This window comes from Phacochoerus africanus, chromosome 3 (genome assembly GCF_016906955.1).
Source record: "Phacochoerus africanus isolate WHEZ1 chromosome 3, ROS_Pafr_v1, whole genome shotgun sequence".
Taxonomy (NCBI): Eukaryota; Metazoa; Chordata; class Mammalia; order Artiodactyla; family Suidae; genus Phacochoerus; species Phacochoerus africanus.
The window spans coordinates 127425786-127452457 of NC_062546.1; the positions used below are offsets into that span (position 1 = coordinate 127425786).

The 26672-nt window shown below is 33.8% G+C and overlaps 1 protein-coding gene across 1 annotated transcript in view; it reads left to right on the top strand.

Moving 5' to 3' along the window:
- Positions 1-26672, top strand: part of GALNT13 (polypeptide N-acetylgalactosaminyltransferase 13) — a 584203-nt gene that overhangs the window by 539689 nt on the left and 17842 nt on the right. The window contains exon 11 of the mRNA XM_047770427.1: positions 12100-12198. Within this exon, the coding sequence (XP_047626383.1) occupies positions 12100-12198 (99 nt within the window). The remainder of the gene's footprint in view (positions 1-12099; positions 12199-26672) is intronic.

Below are 26672 nucleotides of genomic sequence, written 5' to 3' on the forward strand. Positions count from 1 at the left end.
TTTGCAAAAGAAGCAATTTCTCAGGAGCTCAGTATTTTTATGTTATGGGTAAAATGCTTTCAGCGTTTTTAAATAGACCTATTTTAAATTTGTCATATATTACAAGGACCATAAAGTTTTGTATCACTGAGATCTGTAAAAAGAGCATAGTTTAAGACTGAATAAATAGTGTTTTCTTGTTTCTTTACCAATAGTTCTAAAACTTTTTGGTCATGTAGATCTTATACTCTTAAAATTTATTGTAAACCTCAAAGAGCTTTTGTATAATTATGTGGCTCTATCAGTATCTATTATGTTGAAATAGAACTTGAAAAATCTATCAAGTCATTAAAGATAATGCGTAATAATCCATTATATGTTAATATAAGTAACATATTTTTGAAAGAGAAATGTATTTTATAAAGCAAATTCAAATATTAAGAAAATTAGCATCATTTACATTTTTTGTAAATCACATTAATACATGGCCTAATAGAAGATATTTTGATTCTTGTATCTGCATTGATATTCAATCTATTATAATATCACCCATCATGTAGCCTATAGAAGACTCCCTGTACATTATGAGAAATGAGAGTAAAAACTGCAAGTATTAATATTATTATCAAAATCATATTGATTTTGTAGATACACTGAGAACCCTTGATCTGTACCATCTTTTTTCAAAATGTTGTCTTTGAAGATTAAAAAATTGGCTTCATCATAACTATACAAATATATATTCATAATATATATTCAATAGCTTACAATAAGAATTATTCCTTAACGCATTACATGTCCCATATTGGTAATTTCCCACTTAATAGGGATTCGGTTTGGGAATCAAAACTAATTTAATATCAGTTGTAATGAAAGCATTTAAGCAGCAAAAACATAATGCATTTGGAAAGTAATTATTAATGAAGTTTTTTCTTTGTTGAATCTTCCATTTTTATAGGTCATAACAGTAGAATATATGAAAATTCAGTTAGTCTAATACCTTTTTGGTTCACTTGTCAAGAAATCTATAACTTTATAACTATAAACATGATTTCTGATTAACTAGAAAATAAAGGGAAAAAAAGAAATTCACCTCTAGCTGAATTGTTTTTAAAGGCTATCTTTGTGCCACATCCATGCACTCTTTGCCAAATCTCCACTTTCTCATCAGTCAGTTAAATATCTCTCTATAGGATTTTTCAATTTACATCTACTTCAGCTTAATCTGAATAATGTAGTATAAAAGTTCATGTGAAATAACACCAAATATTCTACTTTCTAGGTGTAGCTTTAGTCACTTATTAGTCCTATGCCTCTGGGGGTTTTGGTTTTGGTTTTGGTTTCTTAATTTTTGTTTTTATGGGAGAGGTATCATTGCATTTTTTTTAAATATGCAATATTCCCATGTTAGCACCCATGTCACTAAATATTGATTTACTTATATTCAATACATAAAATATGAGAGGTTTTTTAAACTAGAATACCATTGGCATAATAGTGAGAGAGGTTTTTTAAACTAGAATACCATTGGCATAATAGTGAGAGAGGTTTTTTAAACTAGAATACCATTGGCATAATAGTTATTATAATCTACTTCTATTGAAGATCCCCAATACAATACCTAATACTTTCATTTCTTTAATAAAAGTTTGTTGGATCAATTGTGAATCTGAACTTTTAGAGGGAGTTTTTCTATTCTTGTAGTAGTGCATTTCTCACATTGGTAGTCAATAGACCCAGCTTATGAGTAAACATTGATAACTTTTTCTAAAAGAAGGTATGACCAGGACCTATAAAAAGGCAGATATGAGTAAAGAGGACTTTTTGGAAATTTTCTTAGACCCCTGGGGTGAATCCTAAGAAGATTCATGGCTCTTAGATGTTTACTTCCATGTTAAAAATTCAATTTTATGCTTTCCTGCACTGCATCAAAAAAATCTAATTGACTTTCTGAAAAAGTGAAAATGAAGTATGGAAAAATTCCTTTATACACCTACTTATTTTGAATTAGCTATTTTCAGTAATGGACCAGGTGACCATATTTTAATTTGTAGACACTGTTTGAGAAACTTTTAGAGGCAGAGATTACAGCAGAAGATGTAAAATGTAAGATTACACTTGAAACATACCCAGAAGAGGCAGCATGTTGTACTGAAAACATCTCAAGCTTTGGAATCAAGCAGAGGAGGGTTTAAATCCTGACCTCACAGCTTAAGATTTGAGAGGCTCTAGGTCTTATCTCTGGTACCTGTCAGCAGCAAGAAGATAATCATACAAGGTTATAGTGATGATTGAAGTTGTAAAGCATCTACAACAAAGCCTGGCAGGAGGTAGTAGCAGTGCCAGTAGTTACAGTTATTATAGCCACTATTCGTTGTTTTCTTACTATGACAAACATTATGCTAGATGCTTTATAATGATTATATTATTTTAAAATCACAATTCCATGACTTCAATTTTGTTATTATCCCCAATTTAATATGGAAACCTGTATGTAAGATTAGAATACAGTTTAGTCTGACACTAAAGCTCATTTTTTCTTATAACTAGAAGGAGAAAACAGATTACATTACTATATATTATTCAACCGGAAAGCTTTTGTTAAATAAGAAATTAAGCTGGAACCTGTGTTATATGCTAAGGATGCAAAATCAACAAGGGAAGACCTTTACTCTTAGGCCATTGTACTGAAATGGGGGTGGGGTGTGGCAAAAGAAATTCAGTAATAATAAAACTGTCCTACATGAGGTATATAGACATGCTATGAGCTACTGTTTCAAACACCCAATAAATCAAAAAAATCTATGAGATATACTAAGTTTTGAACTTGATGAAAAACTATAATACATTAATATATAGTATTATTACTATACTGTATAGTTTAGTTCTATACTATATAGTTGTACTATATTAATGTATTATAGTTTTTCACTTTAAACCCAGCCTTAAAGAGATGTTGCCTGCACCTGTTTCCATAGAAACAAGGACAAATTCAGCAAGCACTATTTTCCAATTCAATTTGGTATAGTCATATACATATAATTTGATGGATATTTTGGTAATGAGTTTGGGATGAACTATTAATGGACAATAGCCATTTATTTAAATCTTTTTCTACCTGCCATTAACCATCGTTTTTAAAATGTAAAAAATCTATCTTTCCTTATATACAAAGGTAATATTTCTCAAATAGTAAAAGCCTCAAAGTGGTATCAGGTGTCCAATTATTTCTTTGTAGTAATTCCTATGTTCTCCTCACTTAGTTCCAAATGAAATTGTTAGGCCTTAACAATTTAAAAATGTCCTTAAGTTTTAATGTTTTTCAAAGCCTAGACATTTAATATGGCAGTGCACTGGTAAATATAAGTATTTTTATGTTAATTTCTCTATAACTTTCCCACTTATACTGGAAGATAGAGGCAAATATGGTATTCAGTTTTTCATTATTGTATATTATCACCAAAATAATCATCAATATTGATATCAGATAGTAGTCTTAATGTCTTATATTTGCATTTTACTCAGCTAATTGAAATATTATTTTACCCAGCCCATGAATTACATGCAGTTTCCAATGGGAAGTTAAAACCTGTGCAATTGCTTTGAACTAAAACCTTTAAGTGGCTTAATGAAGCATATGTCTTTTAGACTCAGTAAGCAGATCATAATGGAATAAGGAAGTAGAGCTTTTTGCAGCATTAAATCTATCTTAACTAGCCCTTTAGCTTATGTAGATTCAGCAAGCCAGCTTTTGATCTTGTAAATATAAAGGCTAATTCAAGTATAAGATTGAAAAATGGCTCTCTAGAGTACTAATGCTTCACCTCAAGTTTTTGGCCTGTGACTGGCCAGCATTTGGGGGGAAAAAATGTATTTTGAGCTACGTAGAACACAAAACTATCAGACGGCAAGAGGGAAGAGAAGAGGATATCTGGAGCAAAGTGACAATTCCTGGGGCTTAAAATTTGCACTTGCATGTTGCTTGGAAGAGGTTTCCACATTAGTCTCTGCATTTTGCACTGTCTACGTGACCTCAGCACTTCCTTTTCCTCTTATATTCTTGAACCTTATCAACTAGTTAAGGTCCTTGCACACACTGACAATGTATTCTTTAAATATTGTTAAAAAGCAAATTTAAGTAACTAAAAATAGACATCTGTGGAGCTGCCAGGCTATAGGGATTAAGGATAAAATCAGTTACTGCCAAGTGCAGAGGCTGAAACCCTGAGAGTTTTACCCTATCTGTAGGTAATCAGAAGATCTATTTACAAATTCACCATCTTCCTGACCTTTTAATAGGATAATCATATGAAAGCCTCATTTTATATGATGTGCACAAATGGGGCATTCTCTCTGTCCATGATTATATTTCCAAAACTCTTTGGGACTCAGTTGCTGATTTTCATCTATCAGATGTTAACTTTAAAGAATGTTGGGTTGGGTAACCCACCTATGATCAAAATGAGTGAGTCTGTTACTGGAAAAAAAATTTGCTCAACTTTACACTGCTGATAGACTAGCATTAATTTTAGTTTTATCACTCAAATGTATATACTGGCACAAACAACTTCAAACTATATTTTAGTTAGGCATTTATGAAGACTCCTAAGATGCTTGTTTGTTTTGTTATTCACCAAAATAAATGAAATTGTTCAGTTTTCTGTGTTCCATGTTTTGTTGAAAGAGGAATTAAGGTATCATATACCCAGAATTTTTAAATTTCACAGTCAGGACATTGTAAACCCAGGTGTACATAAAGTCAGCTTGGATTTGTTAACTACATAGATTTTGCAAACCTATATAAAATCATCCTTCTGGTTTTTTCACAATTTGGTAAAAAGAAAATATACTAAAATGCATATTCACTAGAGCAATTATAATATGGAAATATTAACATTAAATTCTGGAATTCACTGCAAATCTGCCTATTTCCTTACATACAAAGTAAAGAGAAACCAAATGAGGTTGACATATTTAAAATGATAATGAGTAACATAATGTGCATTGAGGGATAAGCATGTGTTGGGGTAATTAAAGCCAAAAAAAAAAACCTAGTTTAAGTTTCGACTCTTATTTTAGAATGAATTTTATATATTAGTTTTGAAATTCAAAGGTGGTGGGGATGGAAGTATATGACTCTTGTTTAGAATTGGTGTTCCCATTGTTGCTTCCTGTTACAACCCAGCAGAGGGAGCAACAGCTAATCAACAAACCATGTAAGTGGTGAGAACATTACCAATGACACTGCTGATGAGTAGAAACATTTAGAAAAAGGATTGCTGATGTCAAACATCAAAACACAAGTGGGAAAAAACACTCTCATGTTTATGTCATTAAAATTTGTTCTCAGGTAATAAAACGTTATGTGTAAACAAAGACAATAAAATTAAAACTATGTTGGCCCTACACTGCATATTCAGAGCTACATCATAACATAAAGAATGAGTCACAAGTATTTCTCAGAACTCGAAACTGCCAGTGCTCTACTTACACTGATACAAGTCAGATTCTGTAAGGAGTTTCTATGGATGAAGTTCTTCAGTGTTTATTTGCCTAGATTTTTCTCCGGATTAATGAATGGCATGATCAAGCAATTGGCATTATCAGATAATATGATACTAGTGACAAGATCCATATTTATCTGGAAATTTCACTTCTTTGCTTAAACAGCATTCTTTGGGAATGTATATTTGCCTAAGTTCTAGGGTATTCTTAGAAAGGTTCTTATTTTAAAATCACACAAAATCATCCTATATCTGATCATTGTTCTCAAAAGATGGGATGCAGAGTTTAAACTTTCCTTTATGCCAGTATCGTATAATATAATTAAGATTTGCTTAATGAGGATTGCCAGAAGACACTACTGCCCATTTCTATATTTGAAGAAAATATTGCAGATTTCCACACTGTTGGGCTCATTGATTTGAGAATAACTGATGTATACCAAGCTGCCTTATAGGTGTGCATGGATTTTTTTAATCTGGATATAAGATGTCTCAGACATTGTCTCTATCCAGATTATGTGTCCCTCTTAATTTTTAAAGATAGGTATTGATAACTCTCTTCCCTGACACTCCATTCTCCATCATATTTGTATCTGCTATCATCTTGACAATAGCCAGAAATCATTTTCGTGACCTCAGCCCAACAGTCTGGCACTCAGCATGGGAAACACTTTGCTTCTAATCTTTTTGACCTGGTTCCTCAAGTCTGATCCTAGGCCATGTGTCTTCAGTCCTGTCTGGATGGCTTGTCATTTACCTTTACCTTAGTCAACTAGAACAATCCTCCCTTGTTCCTTCCAGGCCTCTTTTCAGACAAATACTCCCTGACTATTTGGATCTTAGGGTTAGGCAATTCCCAAACTCATTATAATAACTTTCAATTACCCATTTGGGAAAACTACTTAACCTCTTTGTATCTTAATGTTTTCATGTGTAAAATGGGGGTAATAGCTACTATACATAAGTGTTTGGAATAGTTCATGGCAGATACAGTAATAGATAGTTTTTACTATCATGATGGTGATTGTCTTCTGTGTCTCATTCTGACAACTTTCCTAAACCACTGACTCCATTTCTAGCCTCCTAGAACCCATTCCAGCAGCCTCACCAGATTTGATCTGAGTTCCTATATTACATCATCTTAGCACCTGTACATCCTAAGGGACACGTAATATTACATGCCTGGAAACTGCCAAACCACTTTGTAGAAAAGTTAGAACATGTCAAAAACAGAACAGGCTCCTTTTCATGCAGTCCCCAAAATGAGTCTTTTCTGAAATCTTGAAAAAATAGTGGCATGCAGTGATATAGTTTGAATCTCTTTGAATTCCCCCAATAAAGCAGAGAGCATCCAGGAAAACCAAAAACCGATGGACAATGTTACACATATAATTAGACGACAAGGTATTCTCGCCAGTACCCAAACATGAACTGTCAAATTCATGACCTATGATGCTACAATCTTTGTAAGAGAAAACAAAGGGAAGCAATGGGTATCTGCTGGAAATGAGACCAGCATAACACCTTAATTGCCAGGTGATACTCATGAGAAATTATTTCAGGTCAGTTTAATAATAGTAGTTGAAACTGGGAGAGGTGTTTTCATACAATCCAATTTGAAAGTCAGTAAAGACTCATCTCTCAATGTCTAAGGATCTGAACACTCTGCAGCTTGTGAATTCTTGAAACAATATCTGAAGCTTTTTATCAGGAGAAACTTCAAGGAGTAAATTAGGAGTAAATTAGGGAGATAGGGACAACAGTGACAAAGGAAATGAAAAGTCCCGATAAAAATCGGAAAAGTGAACAGAGTCTAGGAGATCTCAAAAAACAATGCATTTTTTTTTTTTTCAAATCGTCACAAAAGTACAGGAAGAGATCTAGACTTGTGGTTAGAAATGGTCTCTTGCATAAACATTTCCTGTCAGGGATGGCTGGAAACATTTATCCTTAAATATCCCCACAGGGTAGTGGAGAAATCAGCTTTGATACAGAGACTTTCTTAACTTTCCACCAGCAAACAGAGTTTTCAAAATGATTCACAAAATAAGCAGGCTTCCAGATAGCAACTACTCCATTTGTTCTCCTGATACAGGGACTTTCAGTCCTGATTATACATCTGAATTATCTGGGAGCTTTAAAGTGTATTCTAGTCCAATTCCATACCATTTGAATCAGAATTTATGAGAGTAAAGCAAAGCAGAAGTATATTCTAAAAGCTCTCCGTGTGAGTCTATTGGGCAGAAAAGAAGTTACTTCAAAAAGGAAAAGTAATTGTAATGTCACCACTGAAAAAGAAGTTACTTCAAAAGGAAAAGTAATTGTAACGTCAACATTCAATAACAAGATACAACATACCTTCCTCAAGGAAGGAAGGAAGGAAGGAACTATCTCCTGATCAAATCCTCCATTATAAAAGATCAAGAGAATTGGTTTCATGTCAAAAAAAAAGAAAGAAAGAAAAGGAAAATAATAATAATAGATAAAGATGAATACCATAAGAATATAGATAATAAAGAATAAAATGATATCTACAAAAAATGAAAGCACACTAAAACTTTATGCTCATAAGACAGAGGAAACTTGTAACCTAATATTTCAAAACAAGCTAAGAGCAAGTTTATAATGATAAAACAAAGAACAACACAGATCAGATTTAGAAAAAAAATTTGAAATGAGGGCTTGAAATGCAGAAAAGAATCATTTCAGAAATGAAGGATTACCCTTAAAGAATATATAAGTCAATAATCTCAGGAGAGAATGCCACAAGAATTTTAGAGGGGGGAAAAGGAGTAAATTTTTCAAAATAAAAAAGAAATGAAAGACAAAAACCATTGAATAGAAATGGCATATGTAGAAGACAAGCAAAAAGATCCAAAATAATAGAATTTCCTAATGAGGAAAATCAAAGCAATGAAACAAAATGAACATTAATAACTATAATTCAATGTTTATTGAATTATATATAATTCAATATTATTCAATATTTATTCATTGAAAATAAAATTGGAACTATGCATTGAAACAGAACACCACACACCTGGAAGAGTGATAAAAAATGAACAGTAAGATATATTGTGATAAATCTATTGGACTTAGTTTGGCATTCAAGCAAATACACATTTGTTAAGAATAAGGGAAAGAAAACCTGTTATCATCAGACCTTTCAAAAGCAACTTTTATGCTGAAAGTGAATAGCATAACAGTTTAAAGATACTCTAGGAAATATATTAGAGCCAAGAATTTCATATCCACCAAACAGATTTTCAAGTATAAAGACCACGGATATAGTTATCAACATGTAAGAACTTAGAATACTGTTCCCAATAAATGGAAACATCATTTATCCATTTGCTCAGGCCAAAACCTTGGAATATTTCTTGACATCTTTTTTTTTTTTTTTTCTCTTCTAGCTCATTTCCAATTTAGTTGCAAGTCCTACTGGTTCTACCATAAAAACAACCTAAATTTGACCTTGCCACCTCAAATGTTATCCTGTTATTCCAAGCGACCAGCATGTCTTGCTGACATGACTCAATAGTCTTATTTGTTTCTCTTGTTTTCACTCTTTCCTTCTCTGTTTTACATACAGCAGCTGGAATAAATTATTATGATGTCACCCTTATGCTCAAAAATGTATTCCTTACATTATTAATTCCTGCAGACCTCACCACACCCTGGCCATATTGCTAGTCTCACTTTTTATGCAGTTTTCTCAGCTACAGGGAGCATCCATTTGCTGTTTCTCATTTCTGGAATGTTCTTCAATGGATGGAAATATGGCTGCACTCTCCATTATTAAGGTGTCTTTCCAAGTATCATTTTCTCAGAGTGGACTTTCCTGGCCCCCCATTTACAATGGTACACCTATCACTTTCTCTACACTACCTGTTCTTTGAATTTCTTCATAGGACTTGCTGACATATTACAAATGTATTTGTTTATTGCACCCCTCCTTCTACAGTGTAAGCTTCAAGATGGAAGGAGGTATGTTTATTCATTTCTGTACATTCAGCACTTCGAATAAGGCTTAGGATGAAGTATACCTGCACTCAGTAATGCTTGCTGAATGAATGAATGATTCCTTAAGAAATATTACAGGCCAGAAAACTTATGTCTATCTGTTATAGAAAATAGGTCAATAATAGGTTGTTATTGGTGACAAAGCATTTTTTAAGAATTCTTAAATTCTGTGCTTAATTTGTCAAAGAGGAGGATAACATGAATTTACCCTATGTCCCTTTAAAGTGCTACTGTCAGAATATGGGCTGACTGTGACTTTAAATCTCCTGTTGCCCAGCAAAGAAGGAAAAACCTTACAAATGACTCAATGTGTGCCCTTGTAATTATTAATTGGCATCTATTCAAATACCGTGCGATCTTTAGACTGCATTGTTTACATTTAAAAGTCAGTTATTTTGTGAGATATTTATTCCTCTATTATAGTATCACAGTACTTTTTAGGATAATAAATAATAATAATTTTATTGTTTCTCAAGAAGTATGCCATTTATGAAAAGTTAAAAAGTCTGATTAAGGGATTTTAAAATAATTCAACTGATATGTTATATATTGGTCAGACTAAATGAAACATAGGCAAACCAGTTTACTACATCATCAATTATCACCTCCCTTAGTCTAGTCCTGCCACAGATCCCAAAAAATCTTTAGCCTTAGCCTATAGGCTAGGTCTACTCCAGTGCCTGAATTCACCTTAATCAGATGGAGAGTAAGTTTCAGCCATAAACCCACCAGCATGGAACTCAAATATGACTTTACTTCTTGAAGCTTGTATCCTTTCCCTCTAATATTCACAGTGTAGTCTGTCCTTTCTATGGGTTGGTGGTCAGATTTCTTGATGAAATGGTCTATAACCCTGCTGAATCTCAACCTATTGGAACAGGGCCTGACCGCATTGATCAGCTCAGCCCAACTTCTTACCAAGTGTGAATTCCAATTCCTATTATTCTCAAATGCTGATTGGGGCCTTGATGCAAATCATACCACGTTCCTCAATTCTAGGACAATTATGTGACCAGGGGTTCTCCACCATATGAAAAAGTGAATTTGGAGTTCCCGTTGTGGCGCAGTGATTAACGAATCTGACTAGGAACCATGAGGTTGCAGGTTCGGTCCCTGCCCTTGCTCAGTGGGTTGATGATCCGGCATTGCCTGAGCTATGGTGTAGGTTGCAGACGCGGCTCGGATTCCACGTTGCTGTGGCTCTGGCTTAGGCTGGAGGCTACAGCTCCTATTGGACCCCTAGCCTGGGAACCTCCATATGCCGTGGGAGTGGCCCAAGAAATAGCAAAAAAGACAAAAAAAAAGTGAATTGTATCAACCTAATCCAGCCTCTATAGAAGTTTTTAATCATACTTATTTGCCAATAGGGAGAAACATGTACCTAATGCATAGATAGCTAAATAGATATATCCAAGAAATGTGTGAGTGAACAGCATGTCTGAATAAGAGTCAGTAGTAAAAACTTTCGGGAGCAGAGTGGACATGTATAAAACATATTACAGGGGTTCCTGTTGTGGCTCAGTGGTTAACGAATCCAATTAGGAACCATGAGGTTGTGGGTTCGATCCCTGGCCTTGCTCAGTGGGTTAACGATCCGGCGTTGCCATGAGCTGTGGTGTAGGTTACAGACTCTGCTCGGATCTCACGTTGCTGTGGCTTGGGCGTAGGGCGGGTGACTACAGCTCCGATTAGGCCCCTAGCCTAGGAACCTCCATATGCCACAGGAGTGGCCCAAGAAATGGCAAAAAGACCAAAAAAAAAATTACATAGAGTTGAAACTAAGGAAAAAAGTCTAAACTATTCTATTAGGTTTTTCTTCTTTTTCTCATTCACTTGTGCTTGATTTAGTAATTCTGACATCTTTAAACTCAATAAATGGCTTTTGTAATTACACTTGGCACAAATATGCATTAATATTATGTTAATTATGGGACTAATGCAGTGTTTGAGTGTAAACTATAAATCTTATGTTTCCCATTGGCAACTTAATCTTGCTTTTGAAGAGTTTTTCATGTGAAATCACCATTTAGCCTTGTAGTAGTTTTTCTCACAGACAACTACTCCCCACAAAGTCTGGCATTGGAAATGAAAAAACAAGCATACTTCTGTTAAAGAAATAGTGTAATAAATGTACAGTGTAATGAACATTTATTAATATACATAATGGAGCACCTAGTAATGAAGTAACAATAAAAAACATAAATTTGAATATTTAGCCATTTTATTTCTATTCATTTGCATATGGCACTATAGAACTTCACAAAAACACGCTGGTTATTTGAGTGGAATTTGGAAGTTTTAAGAGGGTTTGGGGAAGAATTCCAGTTTTTAATATGTAGATGTTTTCTTCTTCTCTGCTTATATGCTATAAACAAGGAGTGCCTCTTGACTGGATGCTAATGACAACATCAATGCTATTCAAGTTTACTTGAATGGGAGTTTAGAAACTTACAAAGACCTCAGAATGGACACAGAAAAATAAATACTTAAAGCAATGTGTTCTCCTTAGAGAGATTCCCTTACAAATGTGTGTTATCAATATGCAATTTGAAAATATCAGATTTTCTTACATTTTTGTGTGTGTTTCCTTTAGATAAGAAATGTTGAAACTAATCAATGTTTAGACAACATGGGCCGCAAGGAAAATGAAAAAGTGGGTATATTCAACTGTCATGGTATGGGAGGAAATCAGGTAAACTCTCCCTTTTTTATCAGTTTCATATTTTGGGGGGAAATATTGTGAAAACTATTCAGGTAGACCTTGGCTCACTGCCAATAACAATATGTCTTAGTTAAGTGAATTAATGTGCATTCTAATCAAGAATTAATTTGCCTATTTTATTATTCAAAGTATAAAAAAGCACCACAGAATTTAATAAAAAGGGCAACATCAATGAGCCAGTAGTGAGTAAGGAAAGCCAGATATTTTAGACACATCTCAGGTTACCATGTGAAAATAAAGACTACCTATTACCCTGTTGTTAACTGAATCACATAAAATAATCGCTCAGCAACCATGCATTTTCGCAATGGTGATTATTATAAATTTATTTTGCAAATGTGTATGTATATCATGTTTTCTATGAGTTTTGGTGGTTTAATATATTTTAAGTGCATAGTAACATCTTTGCTTTGGTTACCTGAAGATGCCCTTTGGATCAGGTAAAAATGTAGTATTTATTTATTTTGGGCTTTGTTATTTTTTTTGCCATTTCTTGGGCCGCACTCATGGCATATGAAGGTTCCCAGGCTAGGGGTCAAATCAGAGCCATAGCTGCCAGCCTATGCCAGAACCACAACAACACAAGATCCGAGCCGCATCTGCAACCTACACAACAGCTCACGGCAACATCAGATCCTGAACCCACTAAGTAAGGCCAGGGATCGAACCTGCAACCTCATGGTTCCTAGTCGGAGTCACTAACCACTGAGGCAAGGCAGAAACTCCCAAAAATGTAGTATTTAAACAATTTATACTTAGCTAAAAGTTTAGTGCACCTTTTTTTGTGTGACCATCCAATTAATCATTAGAAAGTTTATCAGACTATAAGAAGGATTCTTATGCTCTCTGTAAGTACCGGAAAGTGGCACTACAAGTGGGCCATGTGGAGGCTCTTGCTATAAGTCCTGCTGCCATGGCTACTTTGAGAGGCAGAGTTTGGAACTCATGAGAACATATAACAAAGCAAAGTTAGAGACAGTTGCTCCTCTATAGACCGGTTGTTTGAAAGGGTCAAGGAGAAGCACTCCAGTGTGTTATCTAATTCTTTAAAGTGAGCTAAGGAAGCAAAAATTATTCTGCTCAGCACAACATGATGGTTATATTTGTAATGTATGAAGAGTCTATACAGGAAAAAAAACACACACACACACACAGAAGGAAATGACTCTAAGTTTTGACACCATGCTTCAAATCAGATGTGTAATTCAATGAAGAACATTAAAATTAAGTTTCTCCCTAAAACCAAATAAAAAAATAAAAACAACTTATTAAAATCCTAATCCAATTAGTGCTACACAGTTGGAATTTAAGAAAGAAAATATTTGAATCAAACTTTCTAAAATTACAGCATGGGAAAATAACCTTATGAAAGAAGATGATGGAAACAACATAGGCCGTACAACAACAGAGCATTCAAAAATGGTCTAGCTTATTGTACTGACTTCTTAGAAAGATACAATCTTTCAAGACTGAACAAGGAATAGAAAATATGAGTGGACCAATCACAAGCAATGAAATTGAAAGTGAGATTTTGAAACTCACAATGAATATAAGATGCTTCTACTACCAAAACCCAGTGGAGTCTAAATGAGTTCAACCACAAATAGCAAAAGCTTAAACATCAGAGGACTAAATACCTAGGATTTTAATTTTTTTCACATAATAACAAATCTGAAAGTAGTCAATTGTTGATAATTTTTGTAGATCCTCAGTGATTACACCAAAAAGCCAGAAGCCTTCTATCTTTTCATTCTTGAATCTTTAAAGTTAATTTTTATCATCAGTTGGTCACAGGAGGGCTGCTGAAACTCTAGACTTCATGTCCACATTCGAGGAAGGAAGAAGTGGGTATGGAAGAGATTTGCAATAGCTATGTCTGTCCAATTATTAGGAAAAGCGGACGCCTTCTTAGAGGCTCAACATACCTCCATGTGTGCCTATTTGGCCAGAAATGTATTAGTTGGACATCTCATGGCACAAAAACACTAAATACTTCACCTCACACACATAGCTGCTCCTCACAGTTTATTTACCATGGGTATTGGGTGGACATTTGGGATTAAAATATACATACTACTATATATAAAATAGATAACGAGTAAGGACCTACTGTACAGCAATGGGAATTGACTCAATATTCTATAATAAGCTAAATGGGAAAAGAATTTGAAAAAGAGGAGTTCCCATCATGGCTCAGCGGAAATGAATCTGACTAGTTTCCATGAGGACGCAGGTTTGATCCCTGGCCTCGCTCAGTGGATTAAGGATCCAACATTGCTGTGACCTGTGGTGTAGGTCACAGACGCAGCTCTAATCTGGCATTTCTGTGGCTGTCATGTAGGGCAGCAGCTGCATCTCCAATTGGACCCCTAGCCTAGGAACCTCCATATGTTGTGAGTGTGGCCCTAAAAAAAAAGTCAAAAAAATTTTTAAAAATGTAAAAAACACTGCCTTCCATCTTTCTAAAAAAATTTTTTTCAAAAAAGAGTAGATATTTATGTAGTATTACTGATTCACTTCTCTCTACACGTGGAAGTAACACACCATTATAAAGCAACCATACTCCAATATAAAATAATTTTTAATTAAAAACACAGAAGTGCTTCCCATGTGTTTCAATAGTTTATATAAAAAAATCATCTCATCACCTGTACCATGATAACCTGAAGAATTCAAAAAGGGAAGCATTATTTATGAAATCATTCTGATTCTAATACAGATAAAAATGAGGGGAAGATCCCCTAGGTAAATTACCATCATGGATTCATTAAGGTGCCAAGGTTAGTGTTAAAAAAAGATAACCAGCCAGACACTTAAATTTGTCTAAGTAAATGAAATAGCTGGATAATAAATGTTAAAAATTACATTATCCATTTACAAGTTTTCAAATACCCAGAAATAAGCTACTCTACTATAAACTTCCTGTTGGCAGGGGCTATAGCTTACTCCTGTCTTCATCCCCAGCACCTGGCACTTGAGATATAGTAGGCACCTAATAAATACTAGTCAAATAAACAGACGAAAGAATTCATGGTCAGAATAATGGACTTATACCTTGGTAATATGCAGACATTGCCAAAGAATCCCGTTACTGTCACAGTAATCAAAAGCATAGAAAGACACTAATCTCAGGAATTCCCAAATAAAGGGGACAAATAAACAATAAGTAAATAAGCCATATCTACAAATATTCTAATGTCTCTACATTATCAACTTAATAAGATAAAATTTAAAACCAATATTTTTTATCTATATGAATATTTATTCATGCTACAAATATGAGAATGCTTAATATAGCCCATTTGGTTGTAACAGGAATAATGGAAACAAATATTTATCAAGAGGAGAATGTTTAAATAAATCATGGTGGATCAACAGTGTAGATTACTACATAGCCACCAAAATGACTGAGGTCTATATGTATTGTTATAAAAAATTGAAAAGAGGGAAAAATAACAGAGTTCAACTTATGTTGAATGATCTTATTTGTGAAAAATATATGGACTTTTTGTTAGTATCTACAATATCTAAATTTATATAAATGCTATACAATTTATTAGAAATGTATAGAAATCTATTTGGAATATAAATTACCTCTGCAGAGAAGATTGAACTGGAATGAGAAATTTTACCTTTTAATCCCACATTTTCTATATGTATTACTTTATTGAACAAATAAAAATGGAGAAATTGAACTACTGATAAAAGAAGAATATCATAACACTATTCTAACCTAATTAACTGGATAACCTATGATAAGGGACTTTTTTTTTTTTTTTTGCTTTTTAGGGCTGTACTGGTGGCATATGAAAGTTTCTAGGCTAGGGGTCAAATAGGAGCTACAGCTGCTGGCCTATACCATAGCCACATCAACACAGGATCCAAGCCACATCTGTGACCTACGCAATAGTTCAAGGCAATGCTGGAACCCGACCCACTGAGAGAGGCCAGGGATCAAACCCACATCCTCATGAATACTAGTTGAATTCGTTTCCGCTGCACCACAGTGGGAACTCCCATGACAACATTTTTGAGCTTCAGTATTTTATCTATAAAATGCATAAAAAATTTTCATCAATTTTTGTCTCCAAAGATTAGTAAAATTTATAAAACAACTAATACTAGCATGGCCTATACTAGATACCCAGTATATTTTGGTCTACTGCTATTAATTGCTCTCTTTATTATTTCCATTTGTGTTCTTAATTATCTCTGTTTTTACTTATAAAAAATAAAATGTTTATTCAGTGGCTATTGCCAGAGGCAAGATAAAAGCACAAGCCACACTATGGTACTGTTAAGATCAATAAAATGAACTGCCTCTACTGTTATTCTTACAAATACCTATCATGAAAAAACTAAACCATCAAATAAACCTGTTATAATTTATTTTTTGATGAAATTCAATATTTCTAGGATAATTAATGCTAGGAATTTGGTTAAAATTTTGACATTTTAAAAAAGACAGATCTTAGGATTTTATTTTCAAAGCTACCTTCCCTGTTTTTTATTGCTATTCTTTTTACCATGGAAACAGCATCTCTTTTTATGGTTATTTAGTTTTGAATTTTTAAAAGTAGCCTCAACCCATAAAAATATTCAAATTTCTTTCTCCTGCTTTTACACAAAAGTCATAACAAATGTTAATGCTTTTTATTTTTTTAGCATTTCCACTCAGTTTTGTTTCTAAAAGGAGGCATTTTATATTTCTAGACAATTGTACTTTTAACCATTTCTACTTGAGTAATTTTGGTAGTTTGGGATTTTTTAATTTTGGAGATATCATGATCATTAAACACAATATAATGAAAATAAAGAAAAATTTAATTAAAACTTGAACATAAATTTTTTACAAGAGAAAAAAAGTTACAATATATTGGTAGAAAGTGTGTTACTAGAAGTTATGGGATTGTCTTCTTTATACTTCTAAAAAGATGACATGGATTCCTGGAAGCAGTTCCATGTCACCTACAGTGCTAATGACTCAGATTTCTATCTTCATCCCCAACTTCTGTCCTTAGCTCTGAAATCTATTGCTAATTAGTAACTGGGACTCTTTACAGGCATCTCAAAATTAAAGCTTTCCAAATTATACACATTTTCTTTCATAAAATTATTCAAACTTAAAATCTGATAGACACTTCACTTCTGAAATTTCACTCATCCCCACACTCCCTAATTTTTATGAAAATAATGTCCCTTGACACCTACTGCTAAGTCTTTTGAAAAACAGAGGCTCTCTCTTTGTCCCAGCCTACATCTTCTTTCACCTGTGTGGTCAAAAAACCTCATTATTTCCACATATTATGTGTAATTCTATAAGTACATTCCATACTTGCTACATTAGAATTAAAATCAGATTAAAATCTCCAGCAATTCTTCACTGCTCAAAAACAAAGTACAAATTCCCTAGTTATGATGTTGAAAGCCCCTCATAATTTCAACCCCATCTGGCTTTCCAGCTTCATCTCACTTGATGTTCTAACAGTTCCTTGTGCCCTAGACCTATCTGATAAACTCTCCATACCCTGCACGCTCTGTGCATGTTCATGTCCTACAGTCCCTTAGTACTGTTTTAACTGCACTGTTGGCCAAATACTGTTCCACTCACAAACAAACTTAACATATGCTCACTGTTTAAAATTCAAATAATTTATCTTCTTTTCCGCTACATATTCGTTAACAACTTCTTGGATAAACATTAATTTATTTAATCAATCCCTTATTGTTTAGCACACAGTGTTACTTACGAATTTCCATTGTTATAGCTCAGGTTCATCAATACCCATGTAGCTAAAATCTGGTGAGCTTCGACACATTTTACTTCTTTAGAAATAATGCCTAGAAGTAAATTTGCTAGATCAAAGGTTATACAATTTTATAAGGCTTTTAGTATACAGTGATAAACTGTCCTCTAACATTTCAATAGGACAAATAGCTCAAATAGGAAAATGTACAATGATACACATTTAACACATATTAACCCTTTGATTTTTACAATAATCTATGAAGTATTATCCTGACTTTACTCATGAATTTAGTGGAAACACTGAGGTTAATAATGTGATTGAGGTTGTAGAGCCAGTTTGAACCTAAATGTGGCTGACTCCACACCAGTTTTTTATTACCTCCATCTATACTGATTTCCAATGACTGTGATCACAGTGGTCAACCCTAACTGGGTATCATATTTTTCTGATTTTTCATCTTTTCCAATTTAGTATGGAAGAAACATTTTATCTCACTTTAAATCATATTCCTAACATAACAGATTCATTTAAGTATTTTTAAAATTGGCATCACTACTTTATAAATTTCCCAGTCAAGAGTTCCTGTCATGGCACAGCAAAAACAAATCCGAATAGGAACCATGAGGTTGCAGGTTTGATCCCTGGCCTCACTCAGTAGGTTAAGGATCCAGTGTTGCCATGAGCTGTGATGCAGATCGCAGATGCAGCCCAGATCTGGCATTGCTGTGGCGGTGGTGTAGGCCGGCAGCTGTAGCTCTGATTTGACCCCTAGCCTGGAAACCTCCATATACAGTGGGTCTGGCCCTAAAAAGATAAAAGACAAAAAAAAATTAATAAAAAAAAATTTCCCAGTCACGTTTGTTCATTAATGTTTTCACTAGAGATAGAGGTGGTTCTTTATTCTCTTGCTCTCTTATTAAAAACACTTGATTATTTTCTGTCATACACATTGAAGATATTTTTCTGACTTGCAGTTTTTCCCGTTGTGTTTTCACATAGGAACTTTTAAACAGTTTATTTATCCCAAACAATGTCTGCCTTCATGTTTTCTCTTTGATATCAAAATATCATTCTCTTCTAATAAGGTGCTTTTATATGACATTTACATCATCTTAAAGAAGCCAGTATCAAAATTGGTAAATAGGTCTTAGCCTCATTGGACATATACTAGATCTACTCAAATACTGACACTAATTTTTATATGACATTTACATAATTTTATTTAAAATTTATATAAATGTATACATTGAGTACAAATTAGATTAATATTTATGAAATAACATTTTACTTTGATATCAATATAAAATTTTTAAAAACTCAATGGTGTTTCCTATTGAAACACTTATAACTTTAATGAAAAATAGGGAGAAAAGCAGCCTTCATACATACCATACTTATTCCTTCTAAAGACAAAAAATATAAAGTGATGGAAAAACCCACTCGCATTTTAGCAAATGCATTTATAATGTTTCTCTTTCTCCCTGGAGCCACACATTTGGAGACAGCAATAAAGAACATGGAAACATTCTATGTAATTTATTGCAATAAATGATTCAGAGACATTTTTCAAGGTAGCAAGCCTTTACAGAAGCCTATGCTAACCATTTGTTAAAACCCTGGTGTCTGCCAAGATAAAGAAGAGATTATTAGGTCTTATTTATATTTTCATACAAATGTCTCCTCTTCCTCTAAAATGCGATTATTTATACTTAAGAACAATCTAATCTTATGACAAGTGCATTACAAATTTTGAGAGTAAAAACTTTTTCTCCTCATTATAGACCCTGCCCTAGAGAAAGCTTAATTATTTTAGTAATGCATTTTAGTGTACTTATAGATTATAATGGATATATTCATTCAACAGGTTATGTATTCAAAGTTTACATTTTTATAAGTACAATTTACATCTCATAATTACTTATAAGTCATTTTTACACTAATTTGGTCCCCTGTTGGTAACCTGAACAATGAAATTAAAGCTCACTGGGGATTTCACACAGTAAAATTCTACAATGGCTTGTGAGGAAAAAAAGAACATGTACTATTCATTAAATGTTTAAATGAGCTGCAGGCATGTGAGCTGGAAGACAGCAGAGTTATTATAACTTCTACAGAAATAGGAATTATTCCAAAAGCCTTTCAGTCTAGTTAATGCTTGGCTGGAAGAGCTTCTCTGGTCTTTGGTTGGCTTATGCTCCTATCAAAAGACTAAAACACACTGAGGATGGAATGGTAAAATGGGCTCAGTCATTCATCCAACAAAACCTGGTTATCCTGGACTATAATAGATACTCTAGATGAGGTTAGTATATGATGTTAGCAGGAGAAAATATGCAAAGACGACAATCATTTATTGTATACCTTTGGGATACATGTACAAGTCAGTCCATTATTTCCATGCTACTTTGTTTATTCTTGATTCTTTTCATTCTACTTACCTAGGAAATCAATCCCCTTAAACTTATCTCTATGAGAGCTCCAAAATCATACCAATTCCTGGGCTTTAACCCATTGTTTCAAACTGACTTATGCACATTTTTACTTGAATGACCAAATGGAGCCTCTAACTCCATGTGCAAGTAATTAACTCACCTCTCATCCAAAGCCCTTTTCCTTCAATATTTATATTCATTTATCTTTTACAATTTCCTCTTTTATCTTCCTCTTATCATTCCCTGCCCTTCTCAAACTAGGCACTAAGTCTTGCGGATTTTTTCTACTTGCCCCTTTTACCTATTTCTTTTTTTTTTTTCATTAATAATTCTACTCTTCTAAATATGGGCCTTGATTGCCTTATAGCTGAGGTGCTACAATAGTTTCAATATAACTTTCCCACAAAGCTCCAACCTGTTCACATCTTCACTCCACCCTTATTCAATAGTGAAGTGAGAACCACTTTCAAAATATCATTCCCAACTGGAAAAACAAAAAAAAAAACACATGACACAGAGTCCTTCCTATGAGTACCGCTATGAAAATGTCATGTTTTACTGAGTATTAGGAAGAGTTGTCTCCTGAGAAACAAGTTTTTTGTTTTTTACCTCATATGCATGGTTCACCCAGAGAAATGAATGAATAATATTCTATGGACATGGTTTTATATAAGTCTCATACTTGGATTATTTTTATTCTATTATGGTTATTTATTATATAGATGGGTTTTTTGTTTTTTTTTTCATTTTCCAACCTGTTATGGAAGTATAGTTGATTTACAAAGTTGTGATAATTTCTGCTGTACAACAAAGTGACTTAGTCACACATCCATTCTCTTTCAGATTCTTTTCCCTAGACCAGTATGTAGATGGATTTTTGTCTCTCCCTTCTCTCTATTGTATTTGGTATATATGATGTATATGTAAAATTCTGTTTAAGCCCACTTCCACTTTTTAATTAGATTAAATATAAATAACTGACACACAATCCCTACCCTCAATATTAATGGAAATACAAAATAATGATTCTTGAAACAAAGAATATTTGTACTGTTATACAAGAGGCATTCAGAAAAAGGTCTGATAAGGATAGGAGTGGATCTAAAAGGCTTCACAAAGCTGTCAGGAAGCACAGAGAATGGAGTGAAATCAAGAACAGTGAGGATAATAGCCCATGTGAAGTGGAAGGCCTGGACTAGGGAGAGTGGAAAATTTTTATAAAGAGTAAAGCTAAGATTTTAATAGAATGTAAATGTCAAGCACAGAAATTCTGACTTGAGGGCACAAAAGGAGCAATGTGTTTTCAGAATATAAAGGTTGTTAAAGGATAGCTTATAACCTATTTCTAATACAACCTCATGAAAATACTTGCCTATGCACTTTTGTTATTAAAAATGGCATGGTGAATGTGGCCAAAATGAAAAGGGCTTTTTATTCTTGTTATTTAGTACCCAAGTATAATTCCACCACAAGTTGGGACAGACTATAGAAATTCTGTCAGTTCATTTCTTTTATTTTGTTATCAAAGGACTTCATCCAGTACTGAGCAAGAAGCTATGTGCGGTATACACAGAAATGATACCTTTCCATTAAAGTAAAAAAGACTTCAGTAGGTTACCATGGAAACATCCTAGCATCTATTCCAATTTCCAATAAAGAATCTTTTAATGAAAGATTTTAATGAAAACCTACCAAATAGATATATTTCTACTTCCTCTCTCGAGCTGCTAGCTTTCTAAATAGATTTTGCTAGTGTTCTTTTAAGAATAAAATGTGCATATCTGACTGAGTTACATAGTAATTGTTTACTTTAAGAGGCACTATTTTTTTCCCAAGAAAGTAACAGCTAATAAATTCAGAGATGCACTGTATGGTCATTATAACACCAAAGAATGACCAAAGTGGTCTCCTATAGGTCACAATGGCCAGTGTTCAATCCATATCATACACACTGATGAGACTAAGTGCCATTTCTAGGGGATGGAAATGGTCCCTTTGCCCACTCAAGAGACCTCTTCTTCATTCAGTGAGTGAAGCAAGTGTTCCATGAGCTAGATTTATCTTTTTACTATGAGTATCTTAATGTGTTATACATAAATCTAATATAAAGACCTGACCCTCAGTTTTAGAGTGAAGTTTTTAGAGACGTGTTAATATTGAGATCTAATCCTGAGATCTCCTATATAGGAAAATTACAAATGTTTATATAGACAATCTTTACTCCAGAAGGTAGAATTTAACCCTCCTCCCCTCATGTATGAGGGCTGCACTTATTGACATGATTTCAAAGAATGGAACAGGGGAGGGGGTAGTGGTAACTTCCTAGTGGAGACACATAGCAAATTCTACCTTGGGTAAATGATCAAGGTTCCATGCTGTGAGTCATGGCAGTACCATGCACCTTTGATAAGACACTTCACCTTTGTGATCTTCCTCCCAAAAACCTATATCCCCAATCTAACCATGAGATGAACATTAAACAAACCCAAAGTGAGGTACATTCCACAAAATACCTAAATAGTACTCCTCAAAACTGTCATCAAAAAGAGGAAAGCATGAGCATTTGCCAGAGTTGGCTGAGGACATGTAACAACCACATGTAACACGGCATCCTAGATGGGATCCTGAAAAATTGAACATGGATCATATGAGAACTGTAAAGAAAAAACTTATGAAATCTGAATAAAGTTTAGAGTTTAATTTTTAAAATATCCCAGAAGTGAAATGTTAAATGGTGAAAAGAACATGGAGCCAGATAGGCAATATTTCAAAGACAGGTACTCCCACTTGCAATTAAGTGACTGGAATTTATCTAAACTTTTCAAGCCTCATTATTCCTTATTTGAAAAAGAGAAATTATAATGCTAACCCTGAAAAGTTATTGAAGAAATGTGTAATCTATCATATGTGCTATCTCTTATTTAATATACTAATATTTAAAATGACTTCTATCTTAGCAAAAACATGGGAGATTATGTCAAAATGTTTGCTTTCTCTCCTTCACTTGCTTCCAGCCCAACATCTAAAGGTCAGATCCTGTCCCTCTGCCTGATGGTTTTCTCTGGCAGAAGCTGCTTTGTCCATCTCATCACACCTAGGGAATTAATCACCTCTACTCCCTGGAAGCACACCTCAAGCAAAAGCTGAGGGCCGGTGGTATAATTATCCAAGATTCTTCACTCTTCCTGGGAACTGAATCTGAGGCTTACTGTATCTGGTTTCCAGGTTCCCAACAGGTTTATGCTCCAATTACCTATAGTGTAACTAATTTGTAATGTACACTTTATTGGCTGCTTTGCCTCCCTGCATTCCTGCTGGTCTTTCTTGGGATTACCTATGTAATAAACTGCTTATACTTGCATCTTTCATCAATGTCAGCTTCAGGAGGAAGCCAAACTAAATTGATCTCAGTTTGCAGCGATGACAAATGACATAAGTAAGATTTTTTAAAGCTTGAAATCACCTGAAAAAATTCAGTATTATTTGCATCACTGCAAATGTGGTAGTAATAGGGAGGTGAATTTTTTAAAGTTTAATTTAAACTAAAGAGTAGTTTACCTTTAGAGATAAGATGCAGTTATACACAATAGGATTATCTTTGTGCTATCTTAAGGATATTTTAATTTGCCTTTGAGACTTTTTAATAAATTTAATAATTTTTATCTAATTATATGCCATGTACCAGAGTTTTAGGAACTGTCTAATAACACAATGTATGTAAAATAACATTTGAAATAATATAAAGTACCAGTAAAAACACATTCAGAAATGATATCACAAAGTCTTTTATCATTAATTTGTGGCTAATAAAACAAACATTAAAATGAATAGTTCTCATATATAGGTCATGATATATATTATTGCTGTCGTGTATTTCATAAATGAGTAAGAACCTCAAAGACAAGATATCTTGCTATGCATGGTTCCAACTAATGACATAGTCATAAAGGCGAAGTATTATTATTATATTGCCCATGACTAAAGGAGAATACTCCATACAAGAATTCACTTTACTTCACTTGTAATTTCTATTTGTGAAGCCCAGTTCTTCAGAGAAAAAAAAATATTTAAGGAGTAATTCAATGGAGGAAAACACAGGAAAGAATACAATTAAGAGAAAGCTAATCTGTTACATAAATCAACACAATAACACAAAGAATAGAGTTCAAGCAGGTCGGAAGAGTGGAGGAAACTCATAGAAATGTTGGTACTCAGGTTATGTTTACATATCAAATTCAAAGTTTTGTGAAGGGCCTATGTAATTTGGATAAAGTGTGAAACATTTTCTCAAAGTATCAATTTAATAAATAGATGGATTAATCACTGAATTAATAAATGATAAAGACATAGCATGGAGAATGTGTTCCACGTGGTGAAAATAATTTAGGCTTTGCATATTCTTCACCTTGATGGTCACTGTATTAGTTTTCTATTGTTGTGTAACAACATTGTTGTGTAACAAATTACTACCAATTAAGTGACTTAAAATAACACAAAATTATTATCTCATGGTTCTGTAGGTCAGAAATTCAGGTGCAACACGGCTGAGTTCTCTGCTCAGGGTTTTACAGGACTGAAATCAAGATGCTGGACAGAACTATGATCTTACTGGAGGCTCCAGGTTCTTTTCCAAAATTCCCAGTTACTGGCAGATTTCAGTTCCTTGCAGGGGAGAACTGAGGTCCCATCTTTTTCAGTCTGAAAAGGCAAAGTCTAATATAATATAATGTAAGCATGAAGTGACTTTCCTGTCATAATCACAGTCTTACTGACATTCAAGGGCAGGGTGCTATACAGGGCATGTACACCAAGGGACAAGAATCTCGGGGCTATCTGACTGAGAATTCTACAACAGTCACATAAAAAACAACATTTGCATATTCAAGTATTATTGAGGTATCTTTTGGAAGGAATTCCTACTGGGCTTAAATTTACAATTGATACTCTTTGATATTACCATATAGAATATGAGTAAATATTTGGGAAGTATTTGAGTATAGATTGCTGAATTGTAGACTTCCTTTAAAGCCTTTCAAGGCAAAGTATTAAATATATATAAACTTTAACACCAGCAGTGCTTAAAATGGGAGGTTTAACAATGAACTATAAAGAAAATAGAAATGTCAGTCACATTTTTGTTATTGTATCAGTGCATCCTGCTTATTACATTACCTTATCTCTTACTGTTTTCCACCAAGTGGGTTAGAGGATTCCAAGAACAAATTGCTTTCATTTAAATTCAGCAAGTAATTACTGGACACATACCCTTTTCCTAGAATTATTTCCATCAGTATTCAAAACATATCTCTAGAGCATTATTATTGGGGAAGGGAGGTTTAAAAAATAAAACAAAAAGATGAGACACATTGTAATCACATGTAGATTATACTCCTGGATTTTGCACAGATAACTAATGCTGAGATGTTACTTAGGTTAAGTATGATGTTTAGAGTTGGGCTGAATGGAGTAAAGTCTCAAACCCAGGTCTTTTTCCAAATCCCTTTGTATTAGTGCTATCCTGCCCCAAAGATATACACAGATGATTATCATACCTGCAATACAGTGCAGATAAGCTATTGGAGTAAGAGTAGTTACAAAATGCTACATGAACAAAGTTAAAAGATGGAAGTTTCTGTTGTGTTCTGATGTTGCTGCAGCTGTGGCATAGGTCATACCCACAGCTCAGATTCAACTCCTGGCCTGGGAACTTCCATATTTGCCGAAAAGAAATATCCAGAACAAACTGTATGCATGTGTAATTTAATGAAAAAGTTTACCTTCTCTGGGAAAAAAAAACAATTAAGATTGAAAGGAACTGAGATTGGACTTGGCTATTATCTTTATATGTTGAGTTATTCCTAAATTCGCTTCAGTGCATCAGTTCAGAGACAGACATCAATCTGACCTCAATAAATATACACGAAAGCAAGTAAATCATCCAGTCACAGTAAAGAGCCACTTTACAAAGATATATTTAAATGGAAAAATGATTATGAAAATGATTGCTTTCATGTTTCTGGAAAGTGTTAACTGGATGTTACAATTTTAAACCCAGACATCAAAATACAATAGATTTGAAATCCAAAAATCCAACTTTCCTATCCAAAATTTGCAAGGACAATTTGGAAAACTAATCCCATTACTTAGAAAGGCTTCAACCAGCATTAGGAATAAAAGGAAAAATTATTAGTTTCCTCAGAGAGCTGGAACAAACCATCACAAACTGGATGAGTTAAAACTACAGAAATTTATTTTCTCTGGA